The sequence below is a fragment of the Oncorhynchus mykiss genome, chromosome 8 (assembly GCF_057628025.1).
Source record: "Oncorhynchus mykiss isolate SJ-2025 chromosome 8, ASM5762802v1, whole genome shotgun sequence".
NCBI classification, from domain to species: Eukaryota; Metazoa; Chordata; class Actinopteri; order Salmoniformes; family Salmonidae; genus Oncorhynchus; species Oncorhynchus mykiss.
The window spans coordinates 79482793-79505270 of record NC_143029.1 but is presented as its reverse complement, the minus strand read 5'-3'; the positions used below and the strand labels follow the sequence as shown (position 1 = coordinate 79505270).

The following is a 22478-nucleotide window of genomic DNA, read 5'->3' as shown; positions in this document are numbered from 1 at the left end:
TTCCCTATTTAAAACAAGATCTACAATACAAATACTGGCGCTCTGGGCTGCACAAAATACCATAGGATTTTTTCCTGAGGAACTAAAATGAGCTTAAATAAAACCAATGTGAAGATGTAAATTACAGCTGAACTACTGTTGCAGCGAAGCTCAAGGCTACTGACTTGAAAACGAGAAACTTCACCAGAAACTTGAGTGAGAAACTATAATGAGAAACTTCAATGAGCCTCTGTGCCTCTGGGGTGAGTTCTCCACTGCAGATGAGGGCCCTTTAGATACATGGCGCTGGCAGAGCCAATTGATAGAACCAGCTATTAGTCAGACAACTTGCACAGAGTGCTTCTGTTAACTGTACCTGTGCTGAATCTACTAGCTAGCTGTCAGATCTATTTGATATAATGGCACGTAGAGGGAAAGATGCATGGATGCATAGAGAGAGAGCTCACGGATCACTTGCATGCCTAGAAGACTTGTAGAAAAAAAACTATAATCATGAAGAGACAGAGGGAGAAGACAGATAGAGAGAGAGAATGAGAGTATTGTCTGGTTCCTCTTCCAGTCAATGTGGCAACTCACGGCCTCATTGTACAACCAGAATACCAGATGAACGCAGCAATGTTGAAAATAAATAAAAGCGATGTAAATAAGGTTATGGGGGATATAAATAGGTGTCGTTGCAATTACAATGTTCACATTGAACACTTGAAATAAGGAAACATCAAGACATACATCATGAGTCATGACAGAGAGAGATAATCCAAAGAGAGAGAAAGGGGTAGTATGCACATGTTTTTAGTAATTTAAAATTATGCACATTTGTCTGTTGATCCTACACACCAGGGTACAGATGGAGTGCAGAATGCAGAAGAGAGAGAAAGAAGGACGGGATATTAGAAGAGAGGGATGGGGGCAGAGAGGATAAGAAGAAAGGGGAAAGGGCAGAAGGGGAAAGAAAGGAGGGATGGGGGGATGGGGGCAGAGAGGATAAGAAGAAAGGGGGAAAGGGCAGAAGGGGAAAGAAAGGAGGGATGGGGGCAGAGAGGATAAGAAGAAATGGGGAAAGGGCAGAAGGGGAAAGAAAGGAGGGATGGGGGCAGAGAGGATAAGAAGAAAGGGGGAAAGGGCAGAAGGGGAAAGAAAGGAGGGATGGGGCAGAGAGGATAAGAAGAAAGGGGGAAAGGGCAGAAGGGGAAAGAAAGGAGGGATGGGGGCAGAGAGGATAAGAAGAAAGGGGGAAAGGGCAGAAGGGGAAAGAAAGGAGGGATGGGGGCAGAGAGGATAAGAAGAAAGGGGGAAAGGGCAGAAGGGGAAAGAAAGGAGGGATGGGAAAGAGAAAACACATGACGCTCTTCAAACTGCTGTTAGGTTCTCCAAAATCAGACTTTGATTGGTGGATGTCGTAGGAACTGAAAATTTGGTACCACAAGGCTGCAAAACAGAGGACTGAAGTGACAGACAGACAGACAGACAGACAGACAGACAGACAGACAGACAGAGAGACAGACAGAGACAGACAGGAGTGGATGCAAGGGGAGGAAGGGCAGACAGACAGACACAGTCAGTAGAAATATTGGCTAACGTCAAGATTCGAAACAGTATCTGAATCAGGGGTTTGAATCATGTTTTGAGTCACAATACAGGAATCTCCACTCAGTCAGTGGGAGTAAATCAGGGGGAAAGAGTTTTCATAGAATCACTGGCCTCAGTCTTCCCCCAAATGATTCTCAGCTGATGCATTTAATTTAAAAGAACCATGCTCAGATTCATTAATAAACTTCACCTAGCATTGAACTATCTTCTCTAGGTTCAATGGATTTCACTGTATTCCTAGTCTTCCTCAGATAGCACGCAAACAAACTATTCACCAAAACCAAATACGAATGAACAATTTGGCAGTGATTCAATAGCTCGGTGGACATGATCCCATTCAACATAACAGTGCCATACATTTGGAGTGGCCCTAGAATTCCAACAGATCCCCAGAATTGGACACTAAAGTTCAAGACAAAAAAATAGACATTTAATTAACAGACAAAATCAAATGTAACTGTTATAAGAGACATCAAATCAAAAGGCAGGCAGGCAGATTCTCTCCAAAGCATGCAAGAGCCAGACAGAGACAAACAGAAACAGGTTAACCAGTGACCAGGTTAAAACCATGCAGCAGACAAGAGCACCTACTGTACGCAGTACCATACAATTCAGCTTGATATTTTATTTAAGAAAATACTCAACTCTTAAAGTGTGTGCATAACGTGTGGTATACATATCTAACGACTGGAAATTCCCTCAAGGTACGGAGACTTGTTAAAGCTGAAGAAGAGAATGTGGACATTTCTGTCAAGGAAAGTAGGGTACATCCAGCTCAGCAGCAGGATAGCACAATATTCAAGTGCATGCTGAACAAAGATAAGGCCGAGAATGAACGGTCAGGCAGTGACAACCTATTTACTATCAGACATATAAACTCAGCAAAAAAAGAAATGTCCTCTAACTGTCAACTGCGTTTATTTTCAGCAAACTTAACATGTGTACATATTTGTATGAACATCACAAGATTGAGACATAAACTGAACAAGTTCCACAGACATGTGACTAACAGAAATTGAATAATGTGTCCCTGAACAAAGGGGGGGGGGGGGGGGTCAGAATCAAAAGTAACAGTCAGTATCAGAAATCACGCACAGAACAAGCAGTATGGCTGGTGGCATTGTCATGCTGGAGGGTCATGTCAGGATGAGCCTGCAGGAAGGGTACCACATGAGGGAGGAGGATGTCTTCCCTGTAACACACAGCGTTGAGATGGCCTGCAATGACAACAAGCTCAGTCCGATGATGCTGTGACACACCGCCCCAGACCATGATTGACCCTCCAAATCGATCCCACTCCAGAGTATAGGCCTTGGTGTAATTCTCATTCCTTCGACAATAAAAGTGAATCCGACCATCACTCCTGGTGAGACAAAACTGCGACTCGTCAGTGAAGAGCACTTTTTGCCAGGCCTGTCTGGTCAATCGATGGTGGGTTTGTGCACATAGGCGATGTTGTTGCCGGTGATGTCGGGTGAGGACCTGCCTTACAACAGGCCTACAAGCCCTCAGTCCAGCCTCTCTCAGCCTATTGCGGACAGTTTGAGCACTGATGGAGGGATTGGGCATTCCTGGTGTGTCTTGGGCAGTTGTTGTTGCCATCCCGTACCTGTCCCGCAGGTGTGATGTTAGGATGTACCGATCCTGTGCAGGTGTTGTTACATGTGGTCTGCCACTGCGAGGACGATCAGAAGTCCAGACGATCAGAAGTCCGTCCTGTCTCCCTGTATCACTGTCTTAGGCGTCTCACAGTACGGACATTGCAATTTATTGCCCTGGCCACATCTGCAGTCCTCATGCCTCATTGCAGCATGCCTAAGGAACGTTGACGCAGATGAGCAGGGACCCTGGGCATCTTTCTCTTGGTGTTTTTCAGAGTCAGTAGGAAGGCCTCTTTAGTGTCCTAAGTTTTAATAACTGTGACCTTAACTGCCTACCGTCTGTAACCTGATAATGTCTTAACAACTGTTCCACAGGTGCATGTTCATTAATTTATTAATTTATGGTTCATTGAATAAGCATAGGAAACAGTGTTTAAACCCTTTACAATCTGTGAAGTTATTTGGATTTTTACGAATCATCTTTGAAAGACAGGGTGCTGAAAAAGATACATTTATTTTTTTGCTGAGTTCATGTGAGTTCAGTATCAATAAAACAAGGTCGTATTAATATCATGGAACATATAAAGGATATTTCTAGAGTCCTTCTCAAGAAAGATCTCTGGCCAGAATGTTGATAGAATAGCATATCTTGTTAATTAAGTAGCCTACTATAGACTGTATAGGCCAAGGGGTACAATTGTAATGCCATGATTTATTCTGCTCCAGTATCAATAACAGGATTGTCTACAGGGTAGAGTTGATGACGATGCTAGACCATAGTAGATTGGGATTGAGAGCTGCCTGGGATACCGTTGCATTTCATTAAAGAGCACAGCCACAGCACACTAAAGCCCTGTTGGCATTTACACAGGTTAATCCTGCCTGATCTAATAAAGAAGTGGAGAGATGTTTAATTAATATGTGTGTTCAATAAATATACATCAATATCGAGGAGGATACATTGTTCATTTCAACTGCCAATCAATAGAGGAAGTTATATAGTTCATAACCACAGCAACCGCTACTTAGCAGCTGAATAACCAATTCCATAGGATCTCTGTGTGAACAATAACATACTAATATAATGTAGTATAACCATAGAATTCCATAGGATCTCTGTGTGAACAATATCATACTAATATAATGTGTGTATAAGGTAGTAGTTTTATAAGGTAGTAGTTTTGGAATTGTTTAGGTTAGATTACTCGTTGGTTATTACTGCATTGTCGGAACTAGAAGCACAAGCATTTCGCTACACTCACATTAACATCTGCTAACCATGTGAATGTGACAAATACATTTGATTTGATTTGATTTAATGTAGTATAACCATAGAATTCCATAGGATCTCTGTGTGAATAACAGTATACTGTGGACGGACACAATCCACTGAAATAACTTGTTTTGTGCAAATAAATATGAATGTACATTTTGTTCATCTGAATATAAATACAGAATGTACATAAAGAAAGAAAGCAGAACAATACTGCGTGTGTGTTTTTGGCCTCTGAGTGTAAGTGTATGTTGAGCCAGCAGAACTAACTTAGTCTTTGCTAACCAAACAAGCGTGTAAATAATTCTAAGCTACTTTTAAATGCCACTTGAATAAAGCCTTATTTGAATGCTTTACTTTCCCTGAGGGGATATGAGGACCACTCAGTATACAAGTACCAAGCTGGCTACACAGAGTATGTGCACAAACAAACAGCAGCAGACCAATACAACACACAGAGACCACACACAATACCAAAACACATTGGCAACGCGACACACAACATGCCACAAGTGCAGAAGAATGACAGTTACATAACACAAACCCACAAAGACAGAACAATAAATACAAGACATGGGACAAGACAACAGAAATCAATAAAAAAAAATAGACGCACACAGAGCACAGGCACGCACATACACACACACACTTGGAGCCGTGCCATACACAGTTAGTCTGGGTACGGGCATGCAAGCGCAGCCTCCACTCTCCGTCCATGCATAGATAGCCTTCTTTTCATTTCCAATTCCTGGGTCTCCATGACAACAAGAATGTTCCATGCAGAGAACGTCGCGCTCGGATGAAAGCAATATCAAAGGTCTACAAACAAGGCCACACAATGCAATCAATGCAAATGACTGCGTAGGCAGCTAGCCTCATTACACCTTCAATCAAACAAGTGTGTTTATCAAATTAAAACCAATTTGAAATGAGGGTTATTCATATGTTTTCTCTAGACTGTTTAAGACTGATGTATCTCTCCTAACTTCAGGTGTAAATGTGTTATAAAAAGGAAGGAGTACCGAAAGAAAATAACACACCAACCTTCTCGTAGCTCTGGGGGGTGGAAGGGGGTTGATGCAGAACACAATGACGTGATGGGGAGAGAGAGAATGGGGAAACAGAGAGTAAAAACGTCCAGCTCAAAGCCTCACACACACAGTCACACAAATGTACACACGCACATTCACACTGTTCTTCATAGAACCACAGAACCCACTTCAAATGTAGGATCAGGAACTTCAAACTCAGGGGCTTAAGAGCTTAGAAATTTGAGTCTAGAACCCCTAATTCCAGTCTCCCTTACCCCAGTCGAGAACCTAGAACAGGGGTCTCAAACGGAGGGCCGTTTGAGACCCCTGGAGGGCCACACTGGCTGTTGGTTTACATTATGTTTTTTTTTTGTGTACAGTTAGACTTGAGAAACCAAATGTATTCCCTAGCCAATCACTGTATTAAAGTGGAACTGACTGCATTTTAGGACCATGAAATCTGTTCATATACACCCAGAGGAAGATGACACCCTTTTAAAAAATATATATTTACATTTTCTGACAAGCGAGCACTTAGATATGGCAATTTTCACATTATCATAAATTCTTAGAACATTTAGGAATTGTGTATATTAATGCATTGAACTGCATCCATCTATTCTGCCAACAATGCTTTAGTGAACGTCATGGAATGTTGAGTCACATAGAACCTATTTTTACAACCTCTTATAAAGTTGGTTTTGTAGCATAAACTGGGAATTGTCTGTTTGTTTCATATCTGCAAAGTAGTTAAAACACTGTCAGTTCCACTTTAAAGTGCAAGAGAAAAACAAACCCTCAGTCACTGTGGCCCTCAATTTAGAAAAATATGAAGAGGGAGAGGACAATTGTGATGTCATACTGTAGCAATGACCCTGGAACTGCACATTGGCCCCAGTGCAGTATGACATCACTGGCCTATTCCTTTTTGTCTAATTCCATTCAGTGGCAGTTATTACAAAAAACAGCACCTTGATGCAACATCTGTAAAACCCAGTTTAGTCTGGAACGTTATCAGTCTTAGGTCACCAACTGGTGTTTCACTTGGTGGATAGGTTTGGTTTGGTTAGTGGATGCAAATAGGAAGACAATAAATAACAAAAAAAACATGTAGATAAACTAGGACTTAACACCACTTAATCCATTGTATAATGGTGACAGCTGTTTCAGCTGTGTGACAGGTGTGTGTGTTATAATGCACGTGTGTGTTTGTGTGTGTGTTCTTATACCCATGGTAAGTTCCTACCTCGTACATACAGGTTGGCCGGGGAAGAGTAAAGCACTCCCTGAGAGTTAGTGGCCACACACTCATACTTTCCCTGGTCTAACTCCTCACTGTTCTCTATCTGGAGGGCACCTGAGAAACAGAGAAAGAGAGAGAAAGAGAGAGATGGGGGAGAATGAAAGAAAAAGTGAGAAAGAGGATATGCGAGAGAGAGAGCGAGAGAGGGGCGAGAGAGAGAGAGAGAGTGAGAGAGAGGGGGAGAGAGAGAGAGTGAGAGAGAGAGGGGGGAGAGAAAGAGAGAGAGAGAGAGGGGGGAGAGAGAGAGAGTGTGAGAGAGAGAGTGAGAGAGACAGAGAGAGAGAGAAAGAGAGTGAGAGAGAGAGGGGAGAGAGAGAGAGAGTGAGAGCGAGAATAAAAAGAGGCATTGCTATGGGTTAATTAATGATACATTCATAAATCAAATCTATATTTACTCATCATTAAACTGATTAAAACTACCATGAAAACGGATAAAGAGAGATTTTCCATTACTGGTTCCTTTCTGCCATGAAAAATCTATGTTCCCCACAGCCAGCTTAATGGGATATATCTAGCTGCACACACTATGAATTCCTGGAGCATATGGCTAGCAACACACAATAGGAGTCCCTGGAGCATATGTGACCGACCAGCTAAATTCGGTTTTATGTAGCAAAAAATATTGGATAAAAGTAGAGACTCAGTGCTAGAAAATGGTACATCATACACTACAGTTGAAGAACAATGGGAAAGTAATTCTGCTTTGGAAGTTGATAAACTTGTAACAGCCCTTTTGAGAAAATGGCCCTTGAATGTTTTGCTACACCTTCTGGAGAGCTCTTCTTTGTCTACACCCATTCAGCACTATTCACACCCTCTTAAGCCTTAGCCCCACCCATCTCATTAAGGATTCATATGAGGCCATGTCCTAAACAGAGTGAGTAGTGCACTAAACAACCAAAGAGGCTGGTTTATACTAAGTCTATCGACATGTCTATAGACAGCTGTCGTCGTGACATTGAGAACATTCTATTGTCATCCAACATCAAACTTGTCATTGTCATTATGAAAAAGTATTTACACTAAAACAACAGGCTGCATGACATCAGCAACCTGCTGGTCCAAAATAGCAAAACTGGTGTATTTTAACACCAATAAACGCATCCGTTTAAAAAAACGATTTAGTATATGTCAATCTAGCAAACCAGGAAACTAAAAGCAACTTTCTAAACAAGGTGTTGGTTCATTTCTAGCGTGTTAGCTAGCTAGTTAACATTAAGTTAGCTGGCTAGCCAGTTCAAATAATGGCCATATCATATAGCTGACAATGTCTTAACTTTAACTAATTTTGTATGAATTATTACAGGAAAATAAACTCACAACAAGATCATTACTTATAAGTTAATGGTGAGTTAATCACAGAAAATAGCTTACGGTTGTGGGTGACAAGATAAAAGCAGGGCATTCTACCAGATAATTTATTTTAACTTGGACACTGTCTCGTTGGCCTAACGCTATATCCTAATTTGACTTTGGTGCAGGTCATGCTGTTCTTCAAATTACCGTCTCTGGTAAACACACACTATATCAAATAAAATCAATGTTTATTTGTAACATGCACAGGATAGAGAAAGTGTAAACAGTACAGTGAAATGGTTACTTGCATTGTGGAGTATTTTGTTTAGACATGGAGCTAGCTAAACAATGAACCATAATCCCAACTCATAACGTTACTACCCTGCATGAATCTGCAAATAGCTAACGCTATCCAATTAGGTTCTATGTTAGCTAGCTAGCTAACAGTGGGCTATAACTTGCAATGCAAATGGTTCTGAGATACAAATTATATTACTACACAGATCATACACATAACGTTAGCTAGCAAGCTGGCCAGCTAACATTAGCTAGCTAGCTAACTCTACATTTTAACTTGCAATGAAAACAAATTTCTGACAAAATTAGAAACACATAATATCTGAAAATGTAGCTATGTTACCCGTATACATGGGTGAATGCTTCTCCTTCTCTGTCACTGATGCCATGGTTGCCCTTAGTTTGAAGATGTAATCTGGAGACAGGTGTTTTATACAACAGTGTGTTCTCTTTTCGACTCCCTCCGCATATTTGCAATCAAATGCCAGAATTTTCTCCATCTCCTCAGCTATCATAATCTGCTTCCACTGGACATTCCACTGATTTCAAATCTTGGTCCTCCAGAAAGTGGAGAGCATTAGCAACACTTTTGCAGTTCTTCATGACATCTTTAAAAAAAGTTGCATTAGAAAGGATTACCTACACATACTGCGCAGCTCGTTATAGACAGAAGCGTGCTACGTGGCAGACCAATCCAAACTCATCTCTCGGAATGTCCAGACCAACCATTATCTCAGCCAATCGGGAAGGTTCCTGCCTTTTTCTGTCTAAACCAACTAGGCGTGTAATTTAACAACTGTACTAATATATACAGATGGCATACACGTTTGTTATTAAGGCACATGAAAGTTCACATGTTCCAGAAGGTAATTCAGTCCAAAAAATGCATTTTGATAAAAAATAAATGTTTACATTCAAATGCCTCTCCTGTGAAGTAGTGACGCGCGACATACGCCCGGTTTCCTGAAACGAGTCCCTTATAGCTAGCGACACACAATAGGAGTCCCTGGAGCATATAGCTAGCTACACACAACATGAGTCCCTGGAGCTTTTAGCTAGCTACACACAATAGGAGTCCCTGGAGCATATAGCTAGCTACACACAATAGGAGTCCCTGGAGCATAGACAGTGCCTTGCGAAAGTATTCGGCCCCCTTGAACTTTGCGACCTTTTGCCACATTTAAGGCTTCAAACATAAAGATATAAAACTGTATTTTTTTGTGAAGAATCAACAACAAGTGGGACACAATCATGAAGTGGAACGACATTTATTGGATATTTCAAACTTTTTTAACAAATCAAAAACGGAAAAATTGGGCGTGCAAAATTATTCAGCCCCTTTACTTTCAGTGCAGCAAACTCTCTCCAGAAGTTCAGTGAGGATCTCTGAATGATCCAATGTTGACCTAAATGACTAATGATGATAAATACAATCCACCTGTGTGTAATCAAGTCTCCGTATAAATGCAACTGCACTGTGATAGTCTCAGAGGTCCGTTAAAAGCGCAGAGAGCATCATGAAGAACAAGGACCACACCAGGCAGGTCCGAGATACTGTTGTGAAGAAGTTTAAAGCCGGATTTGGATACAAAAAGATTTCCCAAGCTTTAAACATCCCAAGGAGCACTGTGCAAGCGATAATATTGAAATGGAAGGAGTATCAGACCACTGCAAATCTACCAAGACCTGGCCGTCCCTCTAAACTTTCAGCTCATACAAGGAGAAGACTGATCAGAGATGCAGCCAAGAGGCCCATGATCACTCTGGATGAACTGTAGAGATCTACAGCTGAGGTGGGAGACTCTGTCCATAGGACAACAATCAGTCGTATATTGCACAAATCTGGCCTTTATGGAAGAGTGGCAAGAAGAAAGCCATTTCTTAAAGATATCCATAAAAAGTGTCGTTTAAAGTTTGCCACAAGCCACCTGGGAGACACACCAAACATGTGGAAGAAGGTGCTCTGGTCAGATGAAACCAAAATTGAACTTTTTGGCAACAATGCAAAACGTTATGTTTGGCGTAAAAGCAACACAGCTGAACACACCATCCCCACTGTCAAACATGGTGGTGGCAGCATCATGGTTTGGGCCTGCTTTTCTTCAGCAGGGACAGGGAAGATGGTTAAAATGGATGGGAAGATGGATGGAGCCAAATACAGGACCATTCTGGAAGAAAACCTGATGGAGTCTGCAAAAGACCTGAGACTGGGACGGAGATTTGTCTTCCAACAAGACAATGATCCAAAACATAAAGCAAAATCTACAATGGAATGGTTCAAAAATAAACATATCCAGGTGTTAGAATGGCCAAGTCAAAGTCCAGACCTGAATCCAATCGAGAATCTGTGGAAAGAACTGAAAACTGCTGTTCACAAATGCTCTCCATCCAACCTCATTGAGATCGAGCTGTTTTGCAAGGAGGAATAGGAAAAAAATTCAGTCTCTCGATGTGCAAAACTGATAGAGACATACCCCAAGCGACTTACAGCTGTAATCGCAGCAAAAGGTGGAGCTACAAAGTATTAACTTAAGGGGGCTGAATAATTTTGCACGCCCAATTTTTCAGTTTTTGATTTGTTAAAAAAGTTTGAAATATCCAATAAATGTCGTTCCACTTCATGATTGTGTCCCACTTGTTGTTGATTCTTCACAAAAAAATACAGTTTTATATCTTTATGTTTGAAGCCTGAAATGTGGCAAAAGGTCGCAAAGTTCAAGGGGGCCGAATACTTTCGCAAGGCACTGTAGCTAGCTACACACAACAGGAGTCCCTGGAGCATATAGCTAGCTACACACAACAGGAGTCCCTGGAGCATATAACTTGAAATCCCCTCTCCATCTCTCTTTCTCTGCACACTACACTGAAGTGTTTAGCAACATTGTACATTATCATCCCAGTCTCCTAAAGCATGTTATTATCATGGCACATTGTTATTATTCTTTCAGTCATTTTCACCTTGAGCATATTCTGCTGAAAGCCCTTCACAAAAGGCCCTTATAACAAACTGGGTGAATTTGAAATGAGGTCAGGGGCAGAACCACACACAAGTGTTCACAAAAAAAAAATATGCACAAAAAAAAATATGCACAACTGAACACACACACACACACACACACACACACACACACACACACACACACACACACACACACACACACACACACACACACACACACACACACACACACACACGCACGCACGCACACACACACACACACACACACACACACACACACGCACACACACACACACACAGCGGCTTTCAGGCTCCCCCTGGCTTATAGTTGTGTGATAGAAAAGCGTACTACAGAACATGACAAAAGCAGAGTGTGGATTTGGTAGGGGGGTATTTGCCAGCAGAGCTTGTTGGGGTAGGGGGGTATTTGCCAGCGGAGCTTGTTGGGGTAGGGGGGTATTTGCCAGTGGAGCTTGTTGCTATGAACATTTCTAACGAATGTACCAGTCCTGTCTGGCGTAATTGGGAGCCTGCTATGGTTGCAAGAATGTTTGTCCCTCAGGAGTCTACAGACAAAGATACATACACTGAGTATAAAAAACATTAAGAACACCTGCACTTTCCATGACAAAAAGACTGAACAGGTGAATCCAGGTGAAAGCTATGATCATTTATTGATGTCACTTGTTAAATCCACTTCAATCAGTGTAGATGAAGGGGAGGAGAAAGGTTAAATAAGGATTTTTAAGCCTTGAGACAATTGAGACATGAATTGTGTGTGTGCTATTCACAGGATGAATGATTGAAGTGCCTTTGAACAGGGTATGGTACTAGGTACCAGGCGCACTGGTTTGAGTGAAGAACTGCCACAATGCAGGGTTTTTCCCGCTCAACAGTTTCCTGTGTGTGTCAAGAATGGTCCACTACCCACAGGACATGCAGCCAACTTGACACAACTTTGGGACGTATTGCAGTAAACATGGGCCAGCATCCATGTGGAACGCTTTTGACACTTTGCACAGTCCATGCCCCAACAAATTGAGTCTGTTCTGAAGGCAAAAGGGTGGGGGGTGCAACTCAATAGGTGTTCTTAATATGGTGTAGAGAGAAAAAGATAGACTGAGCAGAGAAGGCGAGATCGATCCAGGCGCTGTATTTAATGAGAGACATGCCCAAACTGTAGTTTACGTAATGACAGTGGGCTGTCTGTGTGTTTATGTATGTATGGTGTGTTAGAGACAGAGACACAGAGGGAGGGAGGGAGGGAGGGAGGGAGGGAGGGAGGGAGGGAGGGAGGGAGGGAGGGAGGGAGGGAGGGAGGGAGGGAGGGAGGGAGGGAGGGAGGGAGATTCATTCTCAGGAGTATGGTATCTGCTCCTGGACAACAACTTATCTACAGAGGTTGAAGTTACAGCAATACTCTGGGAGCTATGGGAAGTTGTCTTGTTAGGCTGCGTGTGTGTGTTTATTGAGTCATCTCTGTCTCCACTGCAGCTGACATCTCTTTGCTTATCTCTTCTGCAGACACATGAAAGGCAAAAGAGGCAGAACCCCCCCGCCCCCCTCTGTCTCTTTCCCTCGCTCTCCTTTCCCTGTGGAACAGTGCAGAGCTGGGCGCAAAACAAGAATAACTTATCTGTGCAACAAGCAAGCACTGCTTTATAAGACAAGGGGGATGGAAAAAGAGAGAGAGAGGGAGAGGGGGAGAGAGTAGAGAGAGAGGAAGGAGGTAAAGGAGAGAGAGAGAGGAGGGTAGAGCGAGAGAGGGGAGAGAGGAGGGTAGAGAGAGGATGGGAGAGAGGAGGGTAGAGAGGAGGGTAGAGAGAGAGGAAGATAGGAGAGGGGTAAAGAGAGAGAGGGGGGGAGGCTAGAGAGAGAGAGGGAGAGAGAGAGAGAGCTAGAGAGAGGGGGGAGGGAGGAGGGTAGAGAGAGAGATGGAGGGAGAAGGGTATAAAGACAGACGTAGAAGAGAGAGAGAGGGTGGTATAGAGAGACAGGGGAGGGAGGAGGAAGGAAGGTAGAGAGAGGGAGAAGAGAGAGAGGGTGGTATAGAGAGAGACAGGGGGAGGGAGGAAGAAGGAAGGTAGAGAGAGAGATGGAGGGAGAAGGGTATAAAGACAGACGTAGAAGAGAGAGAGAGGGTGGTATAGAGAGACAGGGGGAGGGAGGAAGAAGGAAGGTAGAGAGAGAGAGGGAGAAGAGAGAGAGGGTGGTATAGAGAGACAGGGGAGGGAGGAGGAAGGAAGGTAGAGAGAGGGAGAAGAGAGAGAGGGTGGTATAGAGAGACAGGGGAGGGAGGAGGAAGGAAGGTAGAGAGAGGGAGAAGAGAGAGAGGGTGGTATAGAGAGAGACAGGGGGAGGGAGGAAGAAGGAAGGTAGAGAGAGGGAGAAGAGAGAGAGGGTGGTATAGAGAGAGACAGGGGGAGGGAGGAAGAAGGAAGGTAGAGAGAGGGAGAAGAGAGAGAGGGTGGTATAGAGAGAGACAGGGGGAGGGAGGAAGAAGGAAGGTAGAGAGAGGGAGAAGAGAGAGAGGGTGGTATAGAGAGAGACAGGGGGAGGGAGGAAGAAGGAAGGTAGAGAGAGGGAGAAGAGAGAGAGGGTGGTATAGAGAGAGACAGGGGGAGGGAGGAAGAAGGAAGGTAGAGAGAGGGAGAAGAGAGAGAGGGTGGTATAGAGAGAGACAGGGGGAGGGAGGAAGAAGGAAGGTAGAGAGAGGGAGAAGAGAGAGAGGGTGGTATAGAGAGAGACAGGGGGAGGGAGGAAGAAGGAAGGTCGAGAGAGGGAGAAGAGAGAGAGGGTGGTATAGAGAGAGACAGGGGGAGGGAGGAAGAAGGAAGGTAGAGAGAAGGGTATAAAGACAGACGTAGAAGAGAGAGAGAGGGTGGTATAGAGAGACAGGGGAGGGAGGAGGAAGGAAGGTAGAGAGAGGGAGAAGAGAGAGAGGGTGGTATAGAGAGAGACAGGGGGAGGGAGGAAGAAGGAAGGTAGAGAGAGAGATGGAGGGAGAAGGGTATAAAGACAGACGTAGGAGAGAGAGAGGGTGGTATAGAGAGACAGGGGGAGGGAGGAAGAAGGAAGGTAGAGAGAGGGAGAAGAGAGAGAGGGTGGTATAGAGAGACAGGGGAGGGAGGAGGAAGGAAGGTAGAGAGAGGGAGAAGAGAGAGAGGGTGGTATAGAGAGACAGGGGAGGGAGGAGGAAGGAAGGTAGAGAGAGGGAGAAGAGAGAGAGGGTGGTATAGAGAGAGACAGGGGGAGGGAGGAAGAAGGAAGGTAGAGAGAGGGAGAAGAGAGAGAGGGTGGTATAGAGAGAGACAGGGGGAGGGAGGAAGAAGGAAGGTAGAGGGAGGGAGAAGAGAGAGAGGGTGGTATAGAGAGAGACAGGGGGAGGGAGGAAGAAGGAAGGTAGAGAGAGGGAGAAGAGAGAGAGGGTGGTATAGAGAGAGACAGGGGGAGGGAGGAAGAAGGAAGGTAGAGAGAGGGAGAAGAGAGAGAGGGTGGTATAGAGAGAGACAGGGGGAGGGAGGAAGAAGGAAGGTAGAGAGAGGGAGAAGAGAGAGAGGGTGGTATAGAGAGAGACAGGGGGAGGGAGGAAGAAGGAAGGTAGAGAGAGGGAGAAGAGAGAGAGGGTGGTATAGAGAGAGACAGGGGGAGGGAGGAAGAAGGAAGGTCGAGAGAGGGAGAAGAGAGAGAGGGTGGTATAGAGAGAGACAGGGGGAGGGAGGAAGAAGGAAGGTAGAGAGAGGGAGAAGAGAGAGAGGGTGGTATAGAGAGAGACAGGGGGAGGGAGGAAGAAGGAAGGTAAAGAGAGGGAGAAGAGAGAGAGGGTGGTATAGAGAGAGACAGGGGGAGGGAGGAAGAAGGAAGGTAGAGAGAGGGAGAAGAGAGAGAGGGTGGTATAGAGAGAGACAGGGGGAGGGAGGAAGAAGGAAGGTAGAGAGAGGGAGAAGAAAGAGAGGGTGGTATAGAGAGAGACAGGGGGAGGGAGGAAGAAGGAAGGTAGAGAGAGGGAGAAGAGAGAGAGGGTGGTATAGAGAGAGACAGGGGAGGGAGGAGGAAGGAAGGTAGAGAGAGGGAGAAGAGAGAGAGGGTGGTATAGAGAGACAGGGGGAGGGAGGAGGAAGGAAGGTAGAGAGAGGGAGAAGAGAGAGAGGGTGGTATAGAGAGAGACAGGGGGAGGGAGGAAGAAGGAAGGTAGAGATAGACAGAGAGGGAGGTAGGAAGAAGGAAGGTAGAGATAGACAGAGAGGGAGGTAGGAGTGTAGCGAAGGAGAGAGTTCCAAATTGAGCAACAGGAGCTTTTGAAAAACATTTGCTTCTCCAAATATTGACATTTCCATGGTTTCTAGATTGAGATACATTGGGGAAAACAAAAGAAAACTGCAAGACTGAATGGGAGACAAAACAAGCAAAACAAGCAACATTGTAGCCAACATCACCAGCATTTCTATGGAAATTGTTTACCTGTTATGGTGAGTGAATGAGGACCCAAAAGCGAACTAACTTAAACAGAGCTTCTTTAATAACCAAACATAGGTAGGCTCAGATAGACCGGCAGATTCCGACAGGACAGGACAAGGTTACAGCAAACATGACGATAGTCTGGCTCAGGCATGAAACACAACAAACAAGAATCCGACAAGGACAGGAACAGAAACAGAGAGAGATATAGGGACCTAATCAGAGGGAAAAAAGGGAACAGGTGGGAAACGGGGTGAATGGGTAGTTAGAGGAGACAAGGAACAGCTGGGGGAAAGCGGGGGAGAAAAGGTAACCTAACAACGACCAGCAGAGGGAGACAGGGTGAAGGGAAAGGACAGAGACAAGACACAACATGACAGTACATGACAGTACCCCCCCACTCACCGAGCGCCTCCTGGCGCACTCGAGGAGGAAACCTGGCGGCAACGGAGGAAATCCTCGATCAGCGCACGGTCCAGCACGTCCCAAGAGGGAACCCAACTCCTCTCCTCAGGACCGTACCCCTCCCAATCTACGAGGTACTGGTGACCACGGCCCCGAGGACGCATGTCCAAAATTCTACGGACCCTGTAGATGGGTGCGCCCTCGACAAGGATGGGGGGGGGGGGGGGAAGACGAGCGGGGGCGCGAAGGACGGGCTTGATGCAGGAGACATGGAAGACCGGGTGGACGCGACGAAGGTATCGCGGAAGAAGAAGTCGAACTGCGACAGGATTAATGACCCGAGAAATACGGAACGGACCAATGAACCGCGGGGTCAACTTGCGAGAAGCCGTCTTAAGGGGAAGGTTCTGAGTGGAGAGCCAAACTCTCTGACCGCGACAATATCTAGGACTCTTAGTTCTACGCTTATTAGCAGCCCTCACAGTCTGCGTCCTATAACGGCAAAGTGCAGACCTGACCCTCTTCCAGGTGCGCTCGCAACGTTGGACAAAAGCCTGAGCGGAGGGGACGCTGGACTCGGCGAACTGAGATGAGAACAGCGGAGGCTGGTACCCGAGGCTACTCTGAAAAGGAGATAGCCCGGTCGCAGACGAAGGAAGCGAGTTGTGGGCGTATTCTGCCCAGGGGAGCTGTTCTGACCAAGACGCAGGGTTACGAAAAGAAAGACTGCGTAAGATGCGACCAATAGTCTGATTGGCCCGTTCTGCTTGACCGTTAGACTGGGGGTGAAAGCCGGAAGAGAGACTGACGGAAGCCCCAATCAAACGGCAAAACTCCCTCCAAAATTGAGACGTGAATTGCGGACCTCTGTCCGAAACGACGTCTGACGGAAGGCCATGAATTCTGAAAACATTCTCGATGATGATTTGTGCCGTCTCTTTAGCAGAAGGAAGCTTAGCAAGGGGAATGAAATGAGCCGCCTTAGAGAACCTATCGACAACCGTAAGAATAACAGTCTTCCCCGCTGACGAAGGCAGTCCGGTGACAAAATCTAAGGCGATGTGAGACCACGGTCGAGAGGGAATAGGAAGCGGCCTGAGACGGCCGGCAGGAGGAGAGTTACCGGACTTAGTCTGCGCGCAGACCGAACAAGCAGCCACGAAACGACGCGTGTCATGCTCCCGGGTGGGCCACCAAAAACGCTGGCGAATGGAAGCAAGCGTACCCCGAACGCCAGGGTGGCCGGCTAACTTGGCAGAGTGAGCCCACTGAAGAACGGCCAGACGAGTAGGAACGGGAACGAAAAGAAGGTTCCTAGGACAAGCGCGCGGCGACGGAGTGTGAGTGAGCGCTTGTTTTACCTGCCTCTCAATTCCCCAGACAGTCAACCCGACAACACGCCCCTCAGGGAGAATCCCCTCGGGGTCAGTGGAGGCTACTGAAGAACTGAAGAGACGAGACAAAGCATCAGGCTTGGTGTTCTTAGAGCCCGGACGATAAGAAATCACGAACTCGAAACGAGCGAAAAACAGCGCCCAACGCGCCTGACGCGCATTAAGTCGTTTGGCAGAACGGATGTACTCAAGGTTCCTATGGTCAGTCCAAACGACAAAAGGAACGGTCGCCCCCTCCAACCACTGTCGCCATTCGCCTAGGGCTAACCGGATGGCGAGCAGTTCGCGGTTACCCACATCATAGTTACGTTCCGACGGCGACAGGCGATGAGAAAAATACGCGCATGGGTGGACCTTGTCGTCAGAGAGGGAGCGCTGAGAAAGGATGGCTCCCACGCCCACCTCTGACGCGTCAACCTCGACAACGAACTGTCTAGAGACGTCAGGTGTAACAAGGATAGGAGCGGATGTAAAACGATTCTTGAGGAGATCAAAAGCTCCCTGGGCGGAAACGGACCACTTAAAGCACGTCTTGACAGAAGTAAGGGCTGTGAGAGGAGCTGCCACCTGACCGAAATTACGGATGAAACGACGATAGAAGTTCGCGAAGCCGAGAAAGCGCTGCAGCTCGACGCGTGACTTAGGGACGGGCCAATCAATGACAGCTTGGACCTTAGCGGGATCCATCTTAATGCCTTCAGCGGAAATAACAGAACCGAGAAATGTGACGGAGGAGGCATGAAAAGTGCACTTCTCAGCCTTCACAAAAAGACAATTCTCTAAAAGGCGCTGGAGGACACGTCGAACGTGCTGAAGATGAATCTGGAGTGACGGTGAAAAAATCAGGATATCGTCAAGGTAAACGAAAACAAAGATGTTCAGCATGTCTCTCAGGACATCATTGACTAATGCCTGAAAGACAGCTGGAGCGTTAGCGAGGCCGAAAGGAAGAACCCGGTATTCAAAGTGCCCTAACGGAGTGTTAAACGCCGTCTTCCACTCGTCCCCCTCCCTGATGCGCACGAGATGGTAAGCGTTACGAAGGTCCAACTTAGTGAAAAACCTGGCTCCCTGCAGGATCTCGAAGGCTGAAGACATAAGAGGAAGCGGATAACGATTCTTCACTGTTATGTCATTCAGCCCTCGATAATCTATGCAGGGGCGCAGAGACCCGTCCTTCTTCTTGACAAAAAAAAACCCCGCTCCGGCGGGAGAGGAGGAGGGGACTATGGTACCGGCGTCAAGAGCTACAGACAAATAATCTTCGAGAGCCTTACGTTCGGGAGCCGACAGAGAGTATAGTCTACCCCGGGGGGGGGGTGGTTCCCGGAAGGAGATCAATACTACAATCATACGACCGGTGTGGAGGAAGAGAGGTGGCCCTGGACCGACTGAACACCGTGCGCAGATCGTGATATTCCTCCGGCACCCCTGTCAAATCACCAGGCTCCTCCTGTGAAGAAGAGACAGAGGAAACAGGAGGGATAGCAGACATTAAACATTTCACATGACAAGAGACGTTCCAGGAGAGGATAGAATTACTAGACCAATTAATGGAAGGATTATGACAAACTAGCCAGGGATGGCCCAAAACAACAGGTGTAAAAGGTGAACGAAAAATTAAAAAAGAAATGGTTTCACTATGATTACCAGAAACAGTGAGGGTTAAAGGTAGCGTCTCACGCTGAATCCTGGGGAGAGGACTACCATCCAGGGCGAACAAGGCCGTGGGCTCCTTTAACTGTCTGAGAGGAATGTCATGTTCCCGAGCCCAGGTCTCGTCCATAAAACAGCCCTCCGCCCCAGAGTCTATTAAGGCACTGCAGGAAGCTGACGAACCGGTCCAGCGTAGATGGACCGACAAGGTAGTGCAGGATCTTGAAGGAGAGACAGGAGTAGTAGCGCTCACCAGTAGCCCTCCGCTTACTGACGAGCTCTGGCCTTTTACTGGACATGAAGTGACAAAATGACCAGCGGAACCGCAATAGAGACAGAGGCGGTTGGTGATTCTCCGTTCCCTCTCCTTAGTCGAGATGCGGATACCTCCCAGCTGCATGGGCTCAGCACCCGAGCCGGCAGAGGAAGATGGTAGTGATGCGGAGAGGGAGGCGACGGAGAGCGCGAGCTCCTTTCCACGAGCTCGGTGACGAAGATCAACCCGTCGCTCAATGCGAATAGCGAGTTCAATCAAGGAATCCACGCTGGAAGGAACCTCCCGGGAGAGAATCTCATCCTTTACCTCTGCGCGGAAACCCTCCAGAAGCAAGGCCGGCTCGTTCCAGCCACTGGAGACAGCAAGAGTGCGAAACTCAATAGAGTAGTCTGTTATGGATCGATTGCCTTGACATAGGGAAGACAGGGCCCTGGAAGCCTCCTCCCCAAAAACAGATCGATCAAAAACCCGTATCATCTCCTCCTTAAAGTCTTGATACTGGTTAGTACACTCAGCCCTTGCCTCCCAGATTGCCGTGCCCCACTCACGAGCCCGTCCAATAAGGAGAGATATGACGTAGGCGACACGAGCAGTGCTCCTGGAGTAAGTGTTGGGCTGGAGAGAAAACACAATATCACACTGGGTGAGGAACGAGCGGCATTCAGTGGGCTCCCCAGAGTAACACGGCGGGTTATTGATTCTGGGCTCCGGAGATTCGAAAGCCCTGGAAGTGGCCGGTGGATCGAGGCGGAGATGGTGAACCTGTTCTGTGAGGTTGGAGACTTGGGTGGCCAGGGTCTCAACGGCATGTCGAGCAGCAGACACTTCCTGCTCGTGTCTGCCTAGCATCGCTCCCTGGATCCCGGCGGCTGAGTGGAGAGGATCCGAAGTCGCTGGGTCCATTCTTGGTCGGATTCTTCTGTTATGGTGAGTGAATGAGGACCCAAAAGCGAACTAACTTAAACAGAGCTTCTTTAATAACCAAACATAGGTAGGCTCAGATAGACCGGCAGATTCCGACAGGACAGGACAAGGTTACAGCAAACATGACGATAGTCTGGCTCAGGCATGAAACACAACAAACAAGAATCCGACAAGGACAGGAACAGAAACAGAGAGAGATATAGGGACCTAATCAGAGGGAAAAAAGGGAACAGGTGGGAAACGGGGTGAATGGGTAGTTAGAGGAGACAAGGAACAGCTGGGGGAAAGCGGGGGAGAAAAGGTAACCTAACAACGACCAGCAGAGGGAGACAGGGTGAAGGGAAAGGACAGAGACAAGACACAACATGACAGTACATGACATTACCCACCAGACATCCAGATGGAGAAAGCTAGGTTTGATGATGGGACAGAACCATGAATGCCTGTTTGCAGATCTTACCAGTTGCAAAACAAGAGCAAATGTAATATTTAATACCAAAGGAGGGCACATATGGAAAAGGGTTATTTGCAACCATTTCCCTTTCTCCAAAAAGAGAGACAACAGCCAAGGACGTCAAATCAGCATTTTTGAAGAAGCTGACCAGAGCAACACGTATCAAATAGTCAACTTGTACAATAATGGAACTGTATTGATACAAGACAATGATTCAAGCCTCCAGGCTTTAGAGAATATGTTTGTTTCCTTAAAAGTAGAGGCAGAACTCATCTCAGAAACCGAGGAAAAAGTAAAAGGAGGGAGATGATGGAGAAAACCAGGCCCCAAACCTCAACAGTCTCTGTGACCCAGCAAGAAGCCCTCAGTGTCCCTCTACCTACCTCACCTGCAGCAGACAGAGCCAAGGACATGTGTTGGGGAATAATCAGAATTGGTTGGTAACATAGGTAAGATGTTTTATATTCATCATATGTTTGTAAGTTACTTCTCATCAGAATGTTATTTTTGTATAATACTGTGGCGGGGTTGCAGTATCTGTTCTATGTCAAGACTAAGTTGCTTGGGCCGGAGAGAGGGGACAGGTCAAGCGTGTATCTCTTGGCTCCACAATGTCTGTGTGCCAGTCAGTGTGTCTCTGTGATCTTGTCAAGAAAGGATGGATTTGATATATGCCTGTTGATATGGAGGATTGGTTTATGGTTCTGAGTTTGAGAGAAGAGCATAGTTTGGGAGATAAAGCTGAACGATGAGTTATGCCTATGCTGTCTGGCTATGTGTGTGTCTTTGCTATTAAAGGATCTCAGTTGCAATGTGTGAGGGACTCTCAGATAATTCATTGATAGACACTGAATTGATCTGAGAGTCACAGGGTTGTGATAGAGCTCATATAATTAAAAATGGACTTTGTGATAACTAACTCTGACTTGTGTGTGGTTTGCTCTCATGATTTGGTAAATAGAGGAAATTTCCACGACACATGCCTACAACACCAAGAACACATGCTATGCAACGTTTCCACAACACCCTCTCTCTAGTCGAAGCAGACTTCCTAGAACTCAGACAGAACAAGCTTCGAGAGGATGACACTGTCCAGAAACTAAGAGCATCTACTGCTAAATTAGAAAGCAGAATAGACAAACTGAGTCAGACAAATGATGACCACGGAGACCATCTGAGCACAACAAGAGAGGAGCTAGTGCAGAGAGAGGTACATTGACACCCTCAACTAGCCGCTAGTCATTATGTCCTCTCCATCTAGAGAACATGTCCACCAGCTTGGTACAACACAGGCAGAACCTGAGACCAACATAACCAGCATGGCCTCCACCACAGCCTGATGACACTGCACCCCCCTTCCCAGTCTGCTCCAGCCCAGGTCAACCTCCCAGCCTCCTCCAGCCCAGGTCAACCTCCCAGCCTGCTCCAGCCCAGGTCAACCTCCCAGCCTCCTCCAGCCCAGGTCAACCTCCCAGCCTCCTCCAGCCCAGGTCAACCTCCCAGCCTCCCAGTCTGCTCCACCCAGACATTCACCCACAACTGCAATCCTTATCGATTCAA

The 22478-nt window shown here is 46.3% G+C and overlaps 1 protein-coding gene across 9 annotated transcripts in view; it reads right to left on the bottom strand.

The window, feature by feature from the left end:
- LOC110530680 (receptor-type tyrosine-protein phosphatase S) overlaps positions 1–22478 on the bottom strand; it is a 145857-nt gene that overhangs the window by 51962 nt on the left and 71417 nt on the right. For 5 of the 9 annotated variants that reach the window (XM_036986330.2, XM_090182711.1, XM_090182716.1 and 2 more), the window contains 2 exons: positions 6742–6852; positions 815–829 (listed from right to left, as the gene is read on the bottom strand). In XM_036986330.2, coding sequence (XP_036842225.1) covers positions 815–829; positions 6742–6852 — 126 coding nt within the window. Of the gene's footprint in view, positions 1–814; positions 830–5508; positions 5850–6741; positions 6853–22478 lie in introns of those variants that run through there. The other 4 variants (XM_036986333.2, XM_090182713.1, XM_090182712.1 and 1 more) reach the window with 2 other exon arrangements.